The sequence below is a fragment of the Cyprinodon variegatus genome, unplaced genomic scaffold, assembly GCF_000732505.1.
Source record: "Cyprinodon variegatus isolate N-32 unplaced genomic scaffold, C_variegatus-1.0 Scaffold1340, whole genome shotgun sequence".
NCBI lineage: Eukaryota > Metazoa > Chordata > Actinopteri > Cyprinodontiformes > Cyprinodontidae > Cyprinodon > Cyprinodon variegatus.
In genome coordinates this window covers 151,080-168,924 of record NW_015151793.1, presented here as the reverse complement: position 1 = coordinate 168,924, position 17,845 = coordinate 151,080, and the positions used below count along the sequence as shown (strand labels likewise).

The 17,845-nt window shown below is 37.9% G+C and overlaps 1 protein-coding gene across 3 annotated transcripts; it reads left to right on the top strand.

The window, feature by feature from the left end:
- The first annotated feature begins 830 nt into the window (after positions 1-830).
- LOC107102908 (myosin heavy chain, fast skeletal muscle-like) lies at positions 831-16,934 on the top strand. Of its 3 annotated transcripts, none has more exons than XM_015402363.1 (41): positions 831-940; positions 1,070-1,107; positions 1,233-1,443; positions 1,558-1,701; positions 2,142-2,298; positions 2,469-2,496; positions 2,589-2,703; positions 2,833-2,925; positions 3,197-3,260; positions 3,351-3,449; positions 3,532-3,635; positions 3,800-3,938; positions 4,102-4,220; positions 4,316-4,465; positions 4,542-4,712; positions 4,800-5,106; positions 5,213-5,286; positions 5,891-5,978; positions 6,330-6,447; positions 6,536-6,659; positions 6,746-6,882; positions 7,975-8,230; positions 8,322-8,564; positions 8,654-8,830; positions 8,926-9,071; positions 9,195-9,285; positions 9,754-10,143; positions 10,248-10,374; positions 11,023-11,141; positions 11,241-11,437; positions 11,520-11,703; positions 11,780-11,945; positions 12,065-12,189; positions 12,266-12,574; positions 12,659-12,862; positions 13,922-14,047; positions 14,168-14,338; positions 14,474-14,578; positions 16,310-16,405; positions 16,573-16,704; positions 16,815-16,835. In XM_015402363.1, exons 3-41 carry the CDS (start codon positions 1,240-1,242, stop codon positions 16,833-16,835), a joined length of 5,820 nt encoding a protein of 1,939 aa, XP_015257849.1. In that variant the 5' UTR covers positions 831-940; positions 1,070-1,107; positions 1,233-1,239. The 3 variants fall into 3 exon arrangements, with proteins under 3 accessions (XP_015257849.1, XP_015257850.1, XP_015257851.1); XM_015402364.1 differs by lacking the exon at positions 831-940 and adding an exon at positions 945-965; XM_015402365.1 differs by lacking the exons at positions 831-940; positions 1,070-1,107 and having other exon boundaries at positions 1,240-1,443; positions 16,815-16,934.
- Positions 16,935-17,845: the final 911 nt, after the last annotated feature.

Below are 17,845 nucleotides of genomic sequence, written 5' to 3'. Positions count from 1 at the left end.
AAGGACCAATCGTCAATGTTGTAATGCATCACATTTTGATAGCTGCATAAATTATAAAAATGTATTGAAATACGAAATACGTTAGAGAAACAAACAACAAACTTGTAAAGAAGAGTACTTACCAGGATTCAGAACCTAGCTCAACTGAACCCAATGAGCTGATGACTAAATCACAATAATATATTCAAGAATATGGAGCTTCATAGACCGGACATTCTTTTGATGAAACAGGATGCTGAAAAGTATCTTGAAAGTAATTAAGAGAGGCGTTCAAAATATTTGTCAGCCATTGCAAGTAAGAGGTTGGGCATTTGTGTGTGAGAAGCTATATTTGCTTTAGGTCCTAATAAGACTGTAAAAGAAGGCCAAACATATCGAATGTTATTTCTTGTTGCAACCTAATCATACCTCAAGAGAATTGCTTTTTAACATGGTAGGGGTTCTCCTAGCATAATGGGCCATAATGTGTTCTAAAATTAGCTTTGAGTAAACTCCTCAGCCTGGGCTTAAAAGCTTTTTTTAAACAGAGTCATTGCCAAAGATTTTGTTGCTCTAATAATTATTCATAGGAAGATGACATTATGGCATTTGTAAACACTTAGGATCAGTCTGTCCCAGTCATGAATATGACTGGTGTCTTCTTTAAATACTATAAACGCATTATGCTCAGTCTCTCTTCACTTTTAGTCTCAAATGCCTATTGGTTTTGTATAAAGATTTCTTACATGGGGTTTCAGTTTATTATTGTTTTGGCATTACAAGGGATAGGGTAACCCCACTGGTGATGGAGAGATGTGGAAGACATCTGAGACCATATATCTGAAGAGGGATAATTGACCCTAAAAGGAGGGTTGGTCCTCCATGGTCGCTGGAGATTTCAGTATAAAAGAAGCTCTGCAAGTTGGCCCTGAACTTCAGGACTGACGGGCCCCCAGGAAAGGTGAGTCTCCCACCATAGTGTAGGAGTAAGTTGTGTTCAAATATTATTCTCATTAATTGGATATTATTTTATTGTCAACATTTGTTTTTACTCAAGTGATTTTTTTTATTGCTCCTTAACCTTTCTTAGTATCCTCACACCAAGTGCATCACCGAAAGACAAACAAGGTAAATGATCACTTCTCTTACCAGAACACCAGAAAAACTCCTAAAGCCATGCATTTTATTTTCTTGTAAAGACAAATATTAATCTTTTTAATATAATTAAGTTTTAGTTTTACTTTCTTTTACAGTGGAGCCATGAGTTCAGATCCGGAGATGGAGTGTTTTGGCCCGGCGGCCGTGTACCTTCGGAAACCAGAAAGGGAGAGAATTGAGGCTCAAAACACTCCTTTTGATGCCAAAACAGCTTACTTTGTAACAGAGCAAGCTGAGATGTACCTGAAGGGTAAACTAGTGAAGAAGGAGGGAGGCAAAGCTACTGTTGAAGTTCAGGGTGGAAAGGTAGGCAGACATCTAGATGCACATGATGGAGCAAACAGGAATCTGTGACACAGAGTGTAACTCTTCACACATAACCATTCTGTCCATGCATATGTCTTGTGGATACATTTTTAGACTCTAACCGTGAAGGAAGATGAAATCTTCCCCATGAACCCACCGAAGTTTGATAAAATTGAGGACATGGCCATGATGACCCACCTCAGTGAGCCTGCTGTGCTGTATAACCTCAAAGAGCGATATGCAGCATGGATGATCTACGTAAGTTTCTCCAAATATAATTGCTGGCTCAGCAGCATTGGGTAACACACTTTTAATCTCAGCTTCAGACATCAGAAATCCAGCTTTGATAAAGCATGCATGGTAGATATCCAGAACATGACTGATCCTTCAGAGGTCTAATCTTCTGCTAGCCCTGACTGTAACTCAAACCATGCATGTTGCACTGTAATGGGCCAGAGATAGAACTGATATGCTTGATCCTATAACAGTTTATAACTATAATTCCTGGATTGAAAGGTATTAATCACTCTCCTTGGTTCTTTTAAAAAGAATTCAAGTATCCATTCACTTGTCTATCCTTAAAGACATAGCCAACTGCAACAAGTTCACAAACCACTTTCCAGATGTTTACTTGTAGATATTTTTTTCTTTTTTTCATAGATTTTGTTTAATGTTTGACTAAACACCATCTTCCACAGACTTACTCTGGGCTGTTCTGCGTCACTGTGAACCCCTACAAGTGGCTCCCAGTGTACGATGCAGTGGTTGTTGCAGGATACAGGGGCAAGAAGAGAATTGAGGCTCCTCCCCACATCTTCTCCATCTCTGATAATGCTTATCAGTTCATGCTCCAAGGTATCATTTCCATTGTTGGCCTCCAAAACACAAACTATAAGAACAAATTGAACTATTAGGAACTTTAAACAATGTAATTTATAAACCTTTATTTAATTAAGACAACATAATATGATTTAATTTGATGTAACATTAAAACATAGGGTTTTAAATTTCATTTTCTTCAACAGATCGTGAAAATCAGTCAATCCTGATTACGTAAGTAAAACTGAAAGAGGATCATTCTGAAATATTTTCTTGTTGTTATTTTGCTATGGGAGTGAAAATCGCAACCATTGTTTGCTTTCTAGTGGAGAATCTGGTGCAGGAAAGACTGTGAACACCAAACGTGTCATCCAGTACTTTGCGACAATCGCAGTAGCATCCTCTGGAAAGAAAGCTGAACCAATTCCTGGAAAAATGCAGGTAAGAAAAAAAACTTTTCATGTTAGGTGTTGGCTCAGTAGCACTGGGTAACACACTTTTAATTTGTGATACCTGAGAAAAATGTGAACCGCAAATTCCAAACATGTTATCTTGTAACTCCTTTTTAAGGGTTCGCTGGAAGATCAAATCATCGCAGCTAACCCCCTGCTGGAGGCCTATGGTAATGCCAAAACAGTGAGAAATGACAACTCATCTCGTTTTGTGAGTAAAAGTTTTTTCATGTTTATAAGTGAGATTTGGTTTTCAAATAGTACAATTCCTATAGTTTTTTTTTTTTATCTCATCCTTCAGATTTCTCTTGTAAATGGAATAAGTTTTGTTTATATAATGTTTTTGCCAAATAATTATTGCTGGACAGTTTTCAGTTTGATGTTTGATGATGGGCTGATTTAGTTATTGTCAAGATAAGAATACAAAAAAACTAATTGCTTTAACACAGTATACCAAATGTAATGGTTCCGTATTTCTACAGGGTAAATTCATCCGAATCCATTTTGGAACATCTGGAAAGCTGGCTTCAGCTGATATTGAAACATGTATGTTTTTTTTTTTTTCTTCATATTTGTATACAGGCCTGTTTTTTTTTTTTATTATACAAAGTGTAAAACCTTTTTTTGTATTGTTAGATCTGCTGGAGAAGTCTCGTGTGACGTTCCAGCTGTCTGCTGAGAGAAGTTATCACATCTTCTACCAGCTCACAACAGGTCACAAACCTGAGCTGATAGGTATGTCATTTAGCCTAACAGTACATAAAGTAGCACTGCTCTTGGGCTGTATACCAAAATACCTGAAACATTTTTTTTTCAGAGGCTCTCCTCATCACCACCAATCCTTATGACTTTCCTATGATCAGTCAGGGAGAAATCACTGTCAAGAGTATCAATGACGTTGAAGAATTCATGGCCACTGATGTGAGTAAATTCTATAATGAAACAAAGAAAATCATTGCTTGGGTTTTTATATCAGCTTGTTTCTCTGGAGCAATTGATAAAAATATTCAGCAAACAAAATTGTTTATTTGTAAAATGCAATAATATAAAATCATAAATCTTCATTTTGTATATTCATCCCTCAGACTGCCATTGACATCCTTGGTTTCACTGCAGAGGAGAAAGTCAGCATCTACAAACTGACAGGTGCTGTGATGCATCATGGGAACATGAAGTTCAAGCAGAAGCAGCGTGAAGAGCAGGCTGAGCCTGATGGCACTGAGGGTAAGAAGCCTCACTCGTGAAATGTCATCAATATAACAAAGAATATTTTACACCAACTAAAAGGTGATTCTACAACAAATAGTGGTTGTAATACTTGTTTACTTTAAGCAGTAGCTTTTGTTTGTTTAAAAATGTATTTTTTGTGTGTTTTTGTTCCATTTAGTTGCTGATAAAATCGCCTATCTCATGGGCCTGAACTCTGCTGACATGCTTAAAGCTTTGTGTTACCCCAGGGTTAAGGTTGGAAATGAAATGGTGGTCAAAGGTCAAACTGTCCCACAGGTAGCCAGCTTTTTTAAGTTTGAGTACTTGGACTTATACTCTATAATAGGTTTTAAGGATAAACCCAAAATATTAATATTTTTTTCTATCTTTAGGTGCATAATGCAGTGAGTGCTCTCTGCAAGTCTGTCTATGAGAAGATGTTCTTGTGGATGGTTGTCAGAATCAATGAGATGTTGGACACCAAACAGCCAAGGAGCTTCTTTATCGGTGTCTTGGACATTGCTGGCTTTGAAATCTTTGATGTATGTAAATCATGAATTGTCCTTTTTATCTGTGAAGCAGATCAGTAAACATCTAACAGAGTTTGTCATCTTACAGTTCAACAGCTTGGAGCAGCTGTGCATCAACTTTACCAATGAAAAACTGCAACAGTTCTTCAACCATCACATGTTCGTCCTGGAACAAGAAGAGTATAAGAAAGAGGGAATTGAATGGGAGTTCATTGACTTTGGCATGGACTTGGCTGCATGCATTGAGCTCATTGAGAAGGTAAAAACTAAGAGATATATACATTTTAATGAAATATAAGATCATCCTCATATGATGCTTGATCAACTTTGGTGTGTTCATCAACAGCCGCTGGGCATCTTCTCCATCCTTGAAGAGGAGTGTATTGTTCCCAAGGCAACAGACATGACCTTCAAGAGCAAACTGTATGACCAACATGTGGGAAAAAGTGCCCCCTTCCAGAAGCCAAAACCTGCCAAAGGCAAAGCTGAGGCTCATTTCTCCCTGGTGCACTATGCTGGCACTGTGGACTACAATGTCAATGGCTGGCTGGATAAGAACAAAGACCCGCTGAATGACTCTGTGGTGCAGCTTTACCAGAAGTCTGCAAATAAACTTCTCGCTCACCTATATGCATCCCACGCAGGAACAGATGGTACTAATTCTATACTTAAGGGCTACAAAATATAGATAAATATGCATAAAGAGGTATCACCCGCTTGGTAAACTGACATGATTATACTGCTGAACACTCTTTACAGATGCCAAAGGTGGGAAGAAGGGTGGAGGCAAGAAGAAAGGTGGCTCATTCCAAACGGTTTCAGCTCTTTTCAGGGTAAATTAGACTTTGCTATTGCATTATGACAGGATGACGTGTATGTAAATAACACTGAGTTGTTCATTCTTCTAAGAAAAGCCTTCCCCAATGTTACACTGATATGGATAAGCTATTTATTTATGTTTACAACAATAGAAACTACCCGATTTAGAGCAAAGAAACCTTCAACTTAATAGTTTTACATCCTCTCTGTATTTCTAAATGCAGAAATTTTTATTTTATCTTTTGCACAATCTTCATTTTCCTTTATGTGGTTGTAGAAATTACCAAAATGCTGAATTATTAAAAAAAAAAAAAAACAAACAAAAAAAATTTATTAAAAGAACAACTTAGTTCTGTCTGAGGTGAGAGTTGCAAAAATGTTTTGCAAAAGAATATATTCTCATTCAAAATAGAGTATTTAAAGATTGTTCTCCCTCTGTCTCATTTATCTTTTAACTTTATTGGTTTCCTTACATCTGGTTGTATGAGGAGCTTACTTTTCGTTGTCTGGGCTATAATTACAGTATTTAAACATTCTGTAAAACAGATGCCCCTATTGTGAGGTAACTGTTGCCTCTTTTGAAGAAATTCAAATATTATGTTTTTTGTCTGTTTATAGGAAAACCTTGGAAAGCTGATGACTAACTTGAGGAGCACTCATCCACATTTTGTACGCTGTCTTATTCCTAATGAATCCAAAACCCCAGGTCAGTCTGAACAAAACCTGTCCAATAAAATAAATAAATCACACAAATATATTTTGGCTCCAATGTACAGAAAGCTTGTTGATTAAATACGTTTTCATAGAAATGAACACTTTTACTTACAATTTATTTGTATTTTATTTTGCAAACATTTCACTTTAAAAGCCCTGTCAGAGACCTGCAAATTAATGAATGGCTAGATCTTGAGTGTTTGCAAAAATGATTGTTTTAAAATAGATTATGTGCTTCACCTGGCCAAATAAAGATGGATTAATTGTAAGTCGTTTTTCCATCTAATTTGGGTCTTTTAAAAATATTTTATGTATTTATTATTGAGCATTATTAACATTTCAGGTTTAATGGAGAACTTCCTGGTCATCCACCAGCTAAGGTGTAACGGTGTGCTGGAGGGAATCAGGATCTGCAGGAAAGGTTTCCCCAGCAGGATCCTCTATGGTGACTTCAAGCAGAGGTACAGATGCGGTTCCTGTACATCTTTTTTTTTTTTTTTTTTATTCTCCCAGGTATGTTGTGAATCTGATTTATTTGACCTTCTGCAGGTACAAAGTACTGAATGCTAGTGTCATTCCTGAAGGCCAATTCATTGACAATAAGAAGGCCTCTGAAAAACTCCTCGGATCCATCAATATTGACCACACTCAGTATAGGTTTGGCCACACTAAGGTACATAAGCTGATTTAAGAAATGAAATTTCCCAAACATAAATGTAGTTGAAATGTTAATATAGTGCTGCTATGTTTTCCCTTCAGGTGTTCTTTAAGGCTGGCCTGCTGGGCACACTGGAGGAGATGAGGGATGAGAAACTAGTTCAGCTGGTCACAATGACCCAGGCTCTCTGCAGAGGTTATGTGATGAGGAAGGAATTTGTAAAGATGATGGAAAGAAGGTACGCTTGTCTTGACTTGGCTGAATGAAATTCTCTGAATCTGTCACGCCTCAGAACTGAGGACCCACTATTCAAGGCGAGATAGACAGTTTGATTATTCAAAAAGCGTTTCTTAAAACAACAGGTTGCAGATCTGCAGTAGCAGCAGCTGAGGCAGGTAACTCTCGACTGAGGAAAAAACAGGTTAATGACCATGTAAATCTAACAGAGGAAGATTATGGATGTCAGTCACTAACCTGGTTTTCAAGTTCAGTCCGTGCCCAGAGATTAAGGTAGGATCAAGCTGGTGGGCTGTCAACAAGATGCGGCCGGAGCCACCCAGAGTGTCCCATATACTGCAGCCCAGAAGAACAAACAGGAGCCTGAAGCCAGGTCAAACAGATCAGAACAGGAAAATGGAGGCTCAGAGGTCCATGAATCTGAAGCAAAATCAGGCAAATTGATCAGAACAGGAACAGGCAGGCTCAGAGATCCAAGAGTCCAAAGACAATTCAGGCAACCCATTCTGATGGGAACAGGCAGGCTCAGTGGTTGAGAGGCAAGACAGGTCAGGATCAGGTGATCAGAAACACTCTCACCACTGGCTAGAGAGTACAAAAATAATTGGTCCCTGATGACTGGATCCAAGTGCCTTAAATAGAGACAGGAGCAGGTGGATCAGATGAGCAGTGTTAGACAGGTGAATGGAATGACAGACACTAACGACAACAAAATTAGAATGTTATGTCTGTGTTTTAATTATATATACATCATTTTTGTTTTGCAAACTTTGAAAGCCCACTTTTATTCGCAGACTTTTGAACTTGATTTTTTGCTCACCATGTGATTTTAAGGTCACGGTTGTGCTCAGAACTTTGACCACCTGATGTTGATTTAAAACCCTCTTTATATGTGCACTTGACTTGAATTCATCGGCAGACTGTAAATGTTTTTCAAACAATGTGAGTTTCACAGATTTGAAATACTGTGATTTGAAACTTTCCCAGTTACTGTTTTTCATCTAAGCATTTCACATGGACAGAGCAGTGAAAAAGGTTTATTTATATTTCATACATATGAAACTAGGAATATCTCTCTGCTTTATTCTCCAAGGGAATCCATTTTCACTATCCAGTACAACATCCGTGCATTCATGAATGTCAAGACTTGGCCATGGATGAAGCTGTACTTCAAGATTAAGCCTCTCCTGAAGAGTGCAGAGACAGAGAAAGAGATGGCCCAAATGAAGGAGGACTTTGAAAAGACCAAAGAGGAGCTGGCGAAGGCTTTGGCTAAGAAGAAGGAACTGGAGGAGAAAATGGTTTCTCTCCTTCAGGAGAAGAATGACCTGCAGCTGCAGGTTCAGTCGGTATGTATGAGACCAGAACCATTTGAAGTTTAACTCTACTATAGTGACGGGATGCCAACATTGATCATTTTTGTGGTTAATCTAAATTTAGGAGGGCGAAACCCTGGCTGATGCAGAGGAAAGATGTGAGCAGCTGATTAAAGCTAAAATCCAACTTGAGGCCAAAGTTAAAGAGACGTCCGAAAGACTGGAGGATGAGGAGGAAATAAATGCTGAGCTCACAGCGAAGAAGAGGAAACTGGAGGACGAGTGCTCTGAGTTGAAGAAGGACATCGATGACTTAGAGCTGACTCTGGCCAAAGTGGAAAAGGAGAAACATGCCACTGAAAACAAGGTTGGAGTATAAAAAAAAAAAAAAAAATCACATTCTGGTTCTGGATAGAATTTGTGCAAAATCTTGAACCATTATATTTATCAATACAGGTTAAAAATCTTGTAGAGGAAATGGCTTCTCAGGATGAGACCATTGCTAAACTGACAAAGGAGAAGAAAGCCCTCCAAGAGGCTCATCAACAGATTCTAGATGACCTGCAAGCAGAGGAAGACAAAGTCAACACTCTGACCAAAGCCAAGACGAAGCTGGAGCAACAAGTGGATGATGTAAATAGTAGTGTGTTTGCTTTAGTCAGCAACAATCCTGGCTGTTATACATTTCATCACATGTCGGCATACTTATACTACTCTCTGTTCTACAGCTTGAGGGTTCGTTGGAGCAGGAAAAGAAGCTCCGTATGGATCTGGAACGTGCCAAAAGGAAGCTGGAAGGAGATTTAAAACTGGCTCAAGAAACCATAATGGATCTGGAGAATGACAAACAGCAGTCTGATGAAAAGATAAAAAAGTGGGTTAAAGAGAAAAAAAATTTAGATAAATAAAAAATGTCTTTAAGTTTCCTAATCCGAACATAATACCTATATTAGCACTAGAATAAGAAAAAACATTTAATCTATTTTTGTTTTCAAAGGAGAGACTTTGAGATAAGCCAGCTACTGGGCAAGATAGAAGATGAGCAAACAATTGGTGTTCAACTTAATAAGAAAATCAAGGAACTTCAGGTAAGATGAAAACAGGTTTGGGTTATTTGTTATCATAAGTAGGAAACATATTTGCATTTTACTAATGGGTGCATGTAACAAAACTGTCACCTTTGAAAGAAGACAATTATGGAAATTTGATATATATGTTCTAAAAATGTTTCTAAACTCTAAACATTTGAATGATAAGATTTTTTGTTGAAACATATTTTGATTGGTTTCAGCAGGTAAGCAAGCTAGTTTGCTAATGGAATAAAATAAGATGTTAGAAATAAAAAAAAAGCACTATTTTAGGTGCATAATATCTAATGATCTAATTTTAAGGGTAAACATTATCCTTCTATTGGTATATCATCTTATTTACCTGCTCAAATTAAGGCAAATACACATATACTAAGATTTTTTAAATTACTTATAGCTCAGTTTTGCTGTTTCTCACCCTCCAATTTGATGACTTGAAGCTCCATCTCATTTTTTCTTGTATCACAGGCTCGTATTGAGGAGCTGGAAGAGGAGATTGAGGCTGAGCGAGCAGCTCGGGCCAAAGTGGAGAAGCAGAGATCTGATCTCTCTAGAGAACTCGAGGAGATCAGCGAGAGGCTGGAGGAGGCTGGAGGAGCCACATCTGTTCAGATTGAGATGAACAAGAAGCGCGAGGCTGAGTTTCAGAAGCTGCGCCGTGACCTTGAAGAGGCCACCCTGCAGCACGAAGCCACAGCTGCAGCTCTCCGTAAGAAGCAGGCAGACAGCGTGGCAGAGCTGGGTGAGCAGATAGATAACCTGCAGAGAGTCAAACAGAAGCTGGAGAAAGAAAAAAGTGAATACAAGATGGAGATTGATGACCTCTCAAGCAACATGGAGGCCACTGCAAAAGCAAAGGTGAAATTCATCAATTCTTATTTCTGTGAAATAACAACCAATGAACAATAAAGGTCCCACAGACAGTTTTGTTCCTAGATAACCTTGTTAATTATGTGCTCCAGGCTAACATGGAGAAAATGTGCCGCTCTTTAGAGGATCAACTGAGTGAGCTAAAGACCAAGAATGATGAGCATATTCGTCAGCTGAATGATACTAATTCTCATAAAGCCAGACTGGTTTCTGAAAATGGTAAGTGTTTGATATTTAAGGAAAAGTTAAATAAAAGGAAAAATAATTTGTAATTTTGTAAAGTTTTGGCCTGATAATACACATTTCGGAGACGATGATTAATAGCTAATAGAAAATATCACAACAGCAGTAAAAACATGCTGAATGTTTCTTCTATTAGTAGCTGATATTATATCATATTAACAGAGGCATAGTTACACTACCTTTTCAGAGAATAGTAGCTGTTTAACTGCTTTTTAAAGCAAGGAATAGATAACTCTAAAGCAAAAAAAAATTAACAGGCTTTGGCATCTTTCTAACCCTAATTAACGACATGTAGAGTGCACAGTGATAGCTTTACTAAAACCACAACCTTCAATTTTTATCTCCTAATTCTTTTAAACTGTGTGAATTGCAAGTTTTCCAACAATCATATTCTTTATTAGCTTAAGTATAAAGTCCAAAAGCAGAAAACAACAAAACAACATAACAAAAACGTGGTACTCCTTTAGCCTTATTGTTATTCACAGGGAGTTTTCTTCTCTCCATGGATGACCCACAAAGATGTCTTGACATAACGTGGAGATGCTCTTTTAAATAGCTTCTCTTAACTCTTCCTGTAGCAGCTGACCTTCAGGTTAAGGATAAACTTCTGCTTGTTTTTTCAAGGTGAAATCAGTCGCCAGCTAGAAGAAAAAGAGTCTCTTGTTTCTCAGCTAACAAGAGGAAAACAGGCCTTTATGCATCAGATTGAGGAGCTCAAAAGACACCTTGAAGAAGAAATTAAGGTATCAAATCCCTCCTTTTTTTGTAAAAAAAATATATTATGAGTTAATAAAAGCAAATAGCGCATATTGTTACCTACATTTGTATCTTGACCCATTTAGGCCAAGAACGCTCTGGCTCATGCAGTTCAGTCGGCTCGTCATGACTGTGATCTGCTGAGAGAGCAGTATGAAGAGGAGCAGGAGGCCAAAGGTGAGCTACAGCGTGCTATGTCCAAGGCTAATAGCGAGGTGGCTCAATGGAGAGCCAAGTATGAAACCGATGCCATTCAGCGCACAGAGGAGTTGGAAGAGGCCAAGTAAGTGTTGATTTTTCATAAGATTATGATTTGAAAGAGCAAAGTTTTAGAGTTTTAAATAAAAATTAAAAACTCTATGCAGGAAAAAACTTGCTCAACGTCTCCAAGATGCAGAGGAGTCAATTGAGGCTGTGAATGCAAAATGTGGTTCTCTGGAAAAGACCAAACAGAGGCTGCAGGGTGAAGTGGAAGACCTGATGATCGATGTAGAGAGAGCTAATGCTCTGGCTGCTAACCTGGACAAGAAGCAGAGGAACTTTGACAAGGTTAGACGTTTTGATGGCTCAGAGGTATAGCTGTGGAGCTGCGAAAGAAAACAAAACTTACTGTTTATTTTCTCAGGTTCTTGCTGAATGGAAGCAGAAGTATGAGGAAAGCCAGGCTGAGCTGGAAGGAGCTCAGAAAGAGGCTCGAGCTCTGAACACTGAGATGTTTAAAATGAAAAATTCATATGAGGAAGCTCTAGACCATCTGGAGACCTTGAAGAGGGAGAACAAGAATCTTCAACGTATGAGAAAAACCGTGCATGTCTCTAATGTGGCTTAAACTCCACAAATTATATCACTAAACAGCATTTATAGTTGTTAAATAGTGGTTTGCTATATATGTTTTTTCTTTCATCAACAGAGGAAATAAGTGATTTAACTGAACATATTAGTGAAAGTGGAAAGACGATTCATGAACTGGAGAAGGGCAAGAAAATGGCAGAAAATGAGAAAGCAGAAATCCAGACAGCCCTGGAAGAGGCTGAGGTAATTAGGATAACATGTTTGGTAGAGCTTTAAAAAAGAAGAACTCTTTCACTGACAAATTTACTTTTCTTTGCAGGCTACATTGGAGCACGAGGAGTCCAAGATTCTCCGTGTCCAGCTGGAGCTCACCCAGGTGAAGGGTGAGATCGACAGAAAAATTGCAGAGAAGGACGAGGAGATCGAGCAAATCAAGAGGAACAGCCAGAGGGTGATGGAGTCCATGCAGAGTACTCTGGATGCTGAGGTCAGGAGCAGAAACGATGCCCTGAGAGTCAAGAAGAAGATGGAGGGAGACCTCAATGAGATGGAGATACAGCTGAGCCACGCCAACCGACAGGCGGCTGAAGCCCAGAAACAGCTGAGAAACGTCCAGGGACAGCTTAAGGTAGCACAGTTGGTTGGATAAGAGTTTCTCTGACATCTGAAAAAGGACAGCTTTGTTGTAAATGTATTTTCATTTGATCATAAGGATGCACAACTCCACCTTGATGAAGCTGTGCGAGCACAAGATGACATGAGAGAGCAGGTTGCCATCGTGGAGCGCAGAAACAGCCTGATGGTGGCTGAGATCGAGGAGCTCAGAGCTGCTCTGGAGCAGACGGAGAGAAGCCGAAAAGTGGCTGAACAGGAGCTGGTGGATGCCAGTGAGCGTGTCACACTGCTGCACTCTCAGGTACACATTAATAAAATGGACAAAAAAAATACATATTGGTCCAACTTCTTTCATAGAGTTCAACAGAACTGATATAATTGCCATTTATTTATAACTCCATCTGAACTGTACACAAAAAAATCAATCCAGCCCTCGTTTCTTTTATGTCCAAAATGTTGGTGTGATATTTAATTTCTCTCTGCTCTGTTTCCAGTTTAAATCCATAGATAACTAGCCAGGTAGCACAGGAACCAGAGCAGAGGGTAACACAAAACTTCAGAAAAGAATGAATAGAATCCAACCACAAGTAACTTCAGAGAAGGAGAATATATGCGATACAGAAACATGGAGGGAGTAATCAACTAATTGGGTGCAGGTGTGGACAGAAGTAGCTAGAAGGTAGCTGAGGGAAAATGAGAGAGAAGTGCTAGGGGGCAACAGAGTGTAACCGGGGAATACAACACGGCTTAAATATAACTTAGAAAGGCCTAAAATGCAGCTTAAGGGGAATAGACTGAAAATAACTTAAGATATGCTAAGAGACAATGAAACAATGAATAAGGACATACCGGTAGTAGAGAAATCACCAAATGGGAATAGCTAGAAGTAAAGAAGAAGTAATTCAAAAATGATATACATGTTAATAGTTAACATAGGATAACATAAAGCAAAGCCTTATTAAAAACCCAAAGGGAAAACTTAAACAGAAACCAAAAACCAGAGCAGCACATAATTTTTTTCCAAAATTCTCATACTAACATACAAGGCACTAAAGATCTAACCTTGTAATCTGCTGCTCACTGTCTTCATTCACAGGCTCTGAGTTTTTAGTTGTTACTCATACCAGGCTTAAGACAAAGGGAGTGAGCCTTTCAATCTACAGCACTTAGGCTGTGGAACAGGCTTCCTGTGTAGTTCTCTCTGTGGACTTTTTTTTAAAAAGCTGGTAAAAGCTTGTTCACACAGGCCTTCTGTTTTCAACTTTCATCCCTGGTTGTTTTATATATTTTCTGTATAGAACTTTAAGTCAGTATTGTCTAAGAAATGTGCTTTACAAATAAACTTTTGGTGTTATTTCAGAATACCAGCCTCATCAACACCAAGAAGAAGCTTGAGGCTGACTTTGTTCAGATTCAAGGTGAGGTGGAGGATGCTATTCAGGAGGCGAGGAATGCTGAAGAGAAAGCTAAGAAGGCCATCACTGATGTGAGTTGCCTAGTTTATTCATTTTGCAACGATTGACAATGGATTTTATCTACCATCTATATATATTTATATATAAGGAATTTATTTTATTCCTATGACTTGTAATAAAATGAAATATAGGCTGCCATGATGGCGGAGGAGCTGAAGAAGGAGCAGGACACCAGCTCCCATTTGGAGAGGATGAAGAAGAATCTGGAGGTCACCGTGAAGGACCTGCAGCACCGTTTGGAAGAGGCTGAAAATCTGGCCATGAAGGGAGGCAAAAAGCAGCTCCAGAAACTGGAGGCCAGGGTAATATGCGTAAAATTGTACTTTTTTAAATTTCTATTATTTAATGATTTGCCATGATATGTTCCTTAAGGATTTTTTTTTTTTTTTTGTATGAGACCTGTAAATTTGATCTGATGGATTTATTTTCCTTGGAAGGTTCGGGAACTGGAGGGAGAGGTTGAGGCAGAGCAGAGACGTGGAGCTGAAGCCATCAAAGGTGTCCGCAAGTATGAACGCAGAGTGAAAGAGCTCACCTATCAGGTACGATAGAAAAATGTCTTTTTGCCATTCTGACAAATCTATTGATTCAATTTAACAGAAAACAGCAGCTGTGGGTCACATATTTTGTTTTATGGGGAAATGCAGCTCCCTTTTTTTATCTGCGCTAAGCATGCATGTAGAACACATGAAAACCCCTAGAGGGCATGAGTCACAATCTTATGTCTGTATGGTTTAGCGCTCTAAAAGTTGTCCACATGCCATCATTAAAGGTAAGCATTTTAGTTCTGATTTGGTCCTAACTCAAAAAAGTGAAGAAATGTTTGTTTAAAGCTGTAGGAATATCAAATGTACTCAGGGTTTCTCTGTAGTATGAAAACTTTTGGATTTTTAGCGTTTTAGCGCTGCATAAATACTGAAAAACTAAAACTGAGGTATGAACTGTATGACATTTCATACACTGTTGTTTTTTTCTATTTTCTACAAGAAAAAACTATGAAAAATAAAAAAAAAAATTGTTTTGAATGAATCAATGTTTTTTTAATGATTGACTTGCAAAAAACATCATTTATCTTCAATTTACCATGTCTCAGCTTTTCTTCAAAACTTTTCGCATTTATCTCTGGCATTTAAAATCACACTTATTTAAACATCTCTGTAAATGAGGGTAATGAACTGTGCTCAGCCCTGTCTGTGGTATCTAAGCATTATGGATAAATTCACTGAAATATTCTGCTCCTAAAAGTTGCTTCAGGGAGAGAATTAATTGCTGATCATGTTTAACACCTGTGGGGAAAATTTGTGATGCTAAGAGCTGGTTGCAGGGAAACCCAGATTGGTTAACAGATGTAATTTATTAATAAATAATAGATACAGAACAGAAAGAGAAAATCTAATTAACATTGCCCGAAAGCTATCTTTTATTGTGGGGAAAAAATAAATAGTTACATCAGTTTGTTGAATTTGAATGTTTTCTAATCTCTCTGTAGATACATGGATTATCTTGGACTTTAAACTGTGGCTTGATGTTGCATACATTTTACCTGTATGTTAAAAATTCTATATAAAACTCTGACTTTAAAATATGTATCACATTTTGTATGCACCATAAAATCCTTATTGCGATTATTATGGATCAGGAAGCCTTGGCGATCCCTGAAAATCTGTTTCTTCCTAATTCTACAATTTTAAACTGCATCCATCTGGCAGTGTTTTGCATAGGTGTCACTGTGGTAATAAAATGTTTATGGCAATCAGTGTGAATACCTCCCCACTGGTTAAATTTATGCATTGATTTCATGTTCTACTCTACGCAGAGTTTCTACACCAAGTTTGTTTTTAATTGATCAGAGCTTTTGCGGGGAACAAGAGAATTTCAATTTTCAGACCTCATTTTGTGCATAAGTCAGACCCCAAATGAGTACTTTAGTTTTGTGTTGTTTCATCATTTTTTGGAAAATAGAGATAATAAAACTGTTAAAACTGTTTTCTGAAATGTCCTAGTTTCACCAAGAAAAGTGAGAAACGAATGCTGCACAGAATTATCTTCCTTAAAAAACATTGTATATTAAATATATTTCAATTTTACCATCAGCTCTTTTACCATTTCTTTATTTGTTTGTTCACACATGCTGCTCTCCTTTCTGGCTCGTATTTAATTAGACCTATCTAATTACATTAGATTATTAAACTATTGTATGAGTTTTAAAGTAGATATAACCTTATTTTTATAACAAGTAGTGATTAAGTGGTTCTGCTCTGGGCTGCCCCTAGACTGAGGAGGACAAGAAAAACATCACCCGTCTTCAAGATCTGGTGGACAAACTACAGCTGAAAGTAAAATCCTACAAGCGTCAGTCTGAGGAAGCTGTGAGTGTGAAGTATTCGACTCATGCGAAATAAATTGGTGTCGCACCAGCAACACCCTAATTCAAAATGTGTCAACAGCCGCCTACTGACAGCCTCATGAAAAATGATGCTGTCAGTTGGGAGAGCAGTGGAAGAGATATTTTAAGAGTTTTTTTTCTGCTTTCCAGGAAGAGCAGGCCAACACTCATCTTTCCAGGTACAGGAAAGTTCAGCATGAGCTGGAGGAGGCCCAGGAGAGAGCTGACATTGCTGAGTCTCAGGTCAACAAGCTGCGGGCCAAGAGCCGCGAAATGACCAGGGTACAATCATAATTTATATGCAATTCATCACATAAACCTTCATTCTTACTCTGATAAATCTAGCATTTATGATCCACTAATTTTATAATGCTTATTTTGTTTATTTAAAGGGAAAGGAGTCTGAAGAATGAACATGAAACGGATTGATGCACAGGCCAGGAAATCATAAAATATGATGTTTTTGTCCAACCTGGCAGTCGTGAAACAAGGAATAAACAAACAAAAAGCAACATCTTCTTTGTGTTTTTTTATTTTTATATTAGACAAGTATAAATCACTTAAACTGGATGCATTGTACCAGTTCCTTTGTCTGTGGTACTAAACCAAATTATCTGAATAATACAGGTATTCTGTAATGCTGTAAGGTAGAACATAAATTACACTTTCGAATTATATTATGCTCAAAGATAATCAACAAAATACTGCAAATAACAGAGAAAGCTTTCATATGTTTTAATTAAAAAACAATCATTCAATTGAATTAGAAGCTCATTCAAACTCATGCAATTGTTTACAAAAGAAATCAAAAGGCTACAAAGCTTATACTAAGTAAATAACAAGCATATGTGAAAATATGAGCAGAAGACATTACTCTTACAAAGGAACCTGGTGGTCAAGCTTCACTTGTTATCCAATAAGATTTCTTCAGCCTTACACTAACTGCAAATCTCCACCTTCTGGTGATAATTTTACAGATGATCCAAGTAACCTTACAGCTTTTGTATGTGATTCAAAGCATATGTTGCACCCTGTCAAGCTGTTGGTATAAAAATAGACCCGTTAGACTTCCAAGACTCCCTGAAGCCTGCCTGCATGCTTAGACCAAAGCTCTGACGTCCTTAAAAACAAAGGTTAAGAAATGAGTATTTATCAGTGCAGCTAATAGTTTATATGAGGGCATGAAAAAGTCACATCTTCGATTTAAACTAAAGATGAGTCTCTGTTTTAATGCAAAAATAATATTCTAATAATTCTAACCCAGACAGAGCCGTTGAATTCACAACTCAAACAATATTTGGTTATAATAAGCCCAAGATTATATTTGCGCTCTTCGGTATTCAGGTCCCATTTAAGACACATCCACCATTTACTATCGTTAACCTTAACACCTCTTTAACAACTTGACTGGCTGTAAGATATG

Bases quoted from the DNA above. Each gene is read 5' to 3' on its own strand.
- LOC107102908 (XM_015402365.1), top strand. From the start codon at position 1,240: ATGAGTTCAGATCCGGAGATGGAGTGTTTTGGCCCGGCGGCCGTGTAC. The intron at 9,286-9,753 runs GTAAGATGAAAA...CTTGTATCACAG, and splicing joins AGAAAATCAAGGAACTTCAG to GCTCGTATTGAGGAGCTGGA. The intron at 12,575-12,658 runs GTAGCACAGTTG...TTTGATCATAAG, and splicing joins ACGTCCAGGGACAGCTTAAG to GATGCACAACTCCACCTTGA.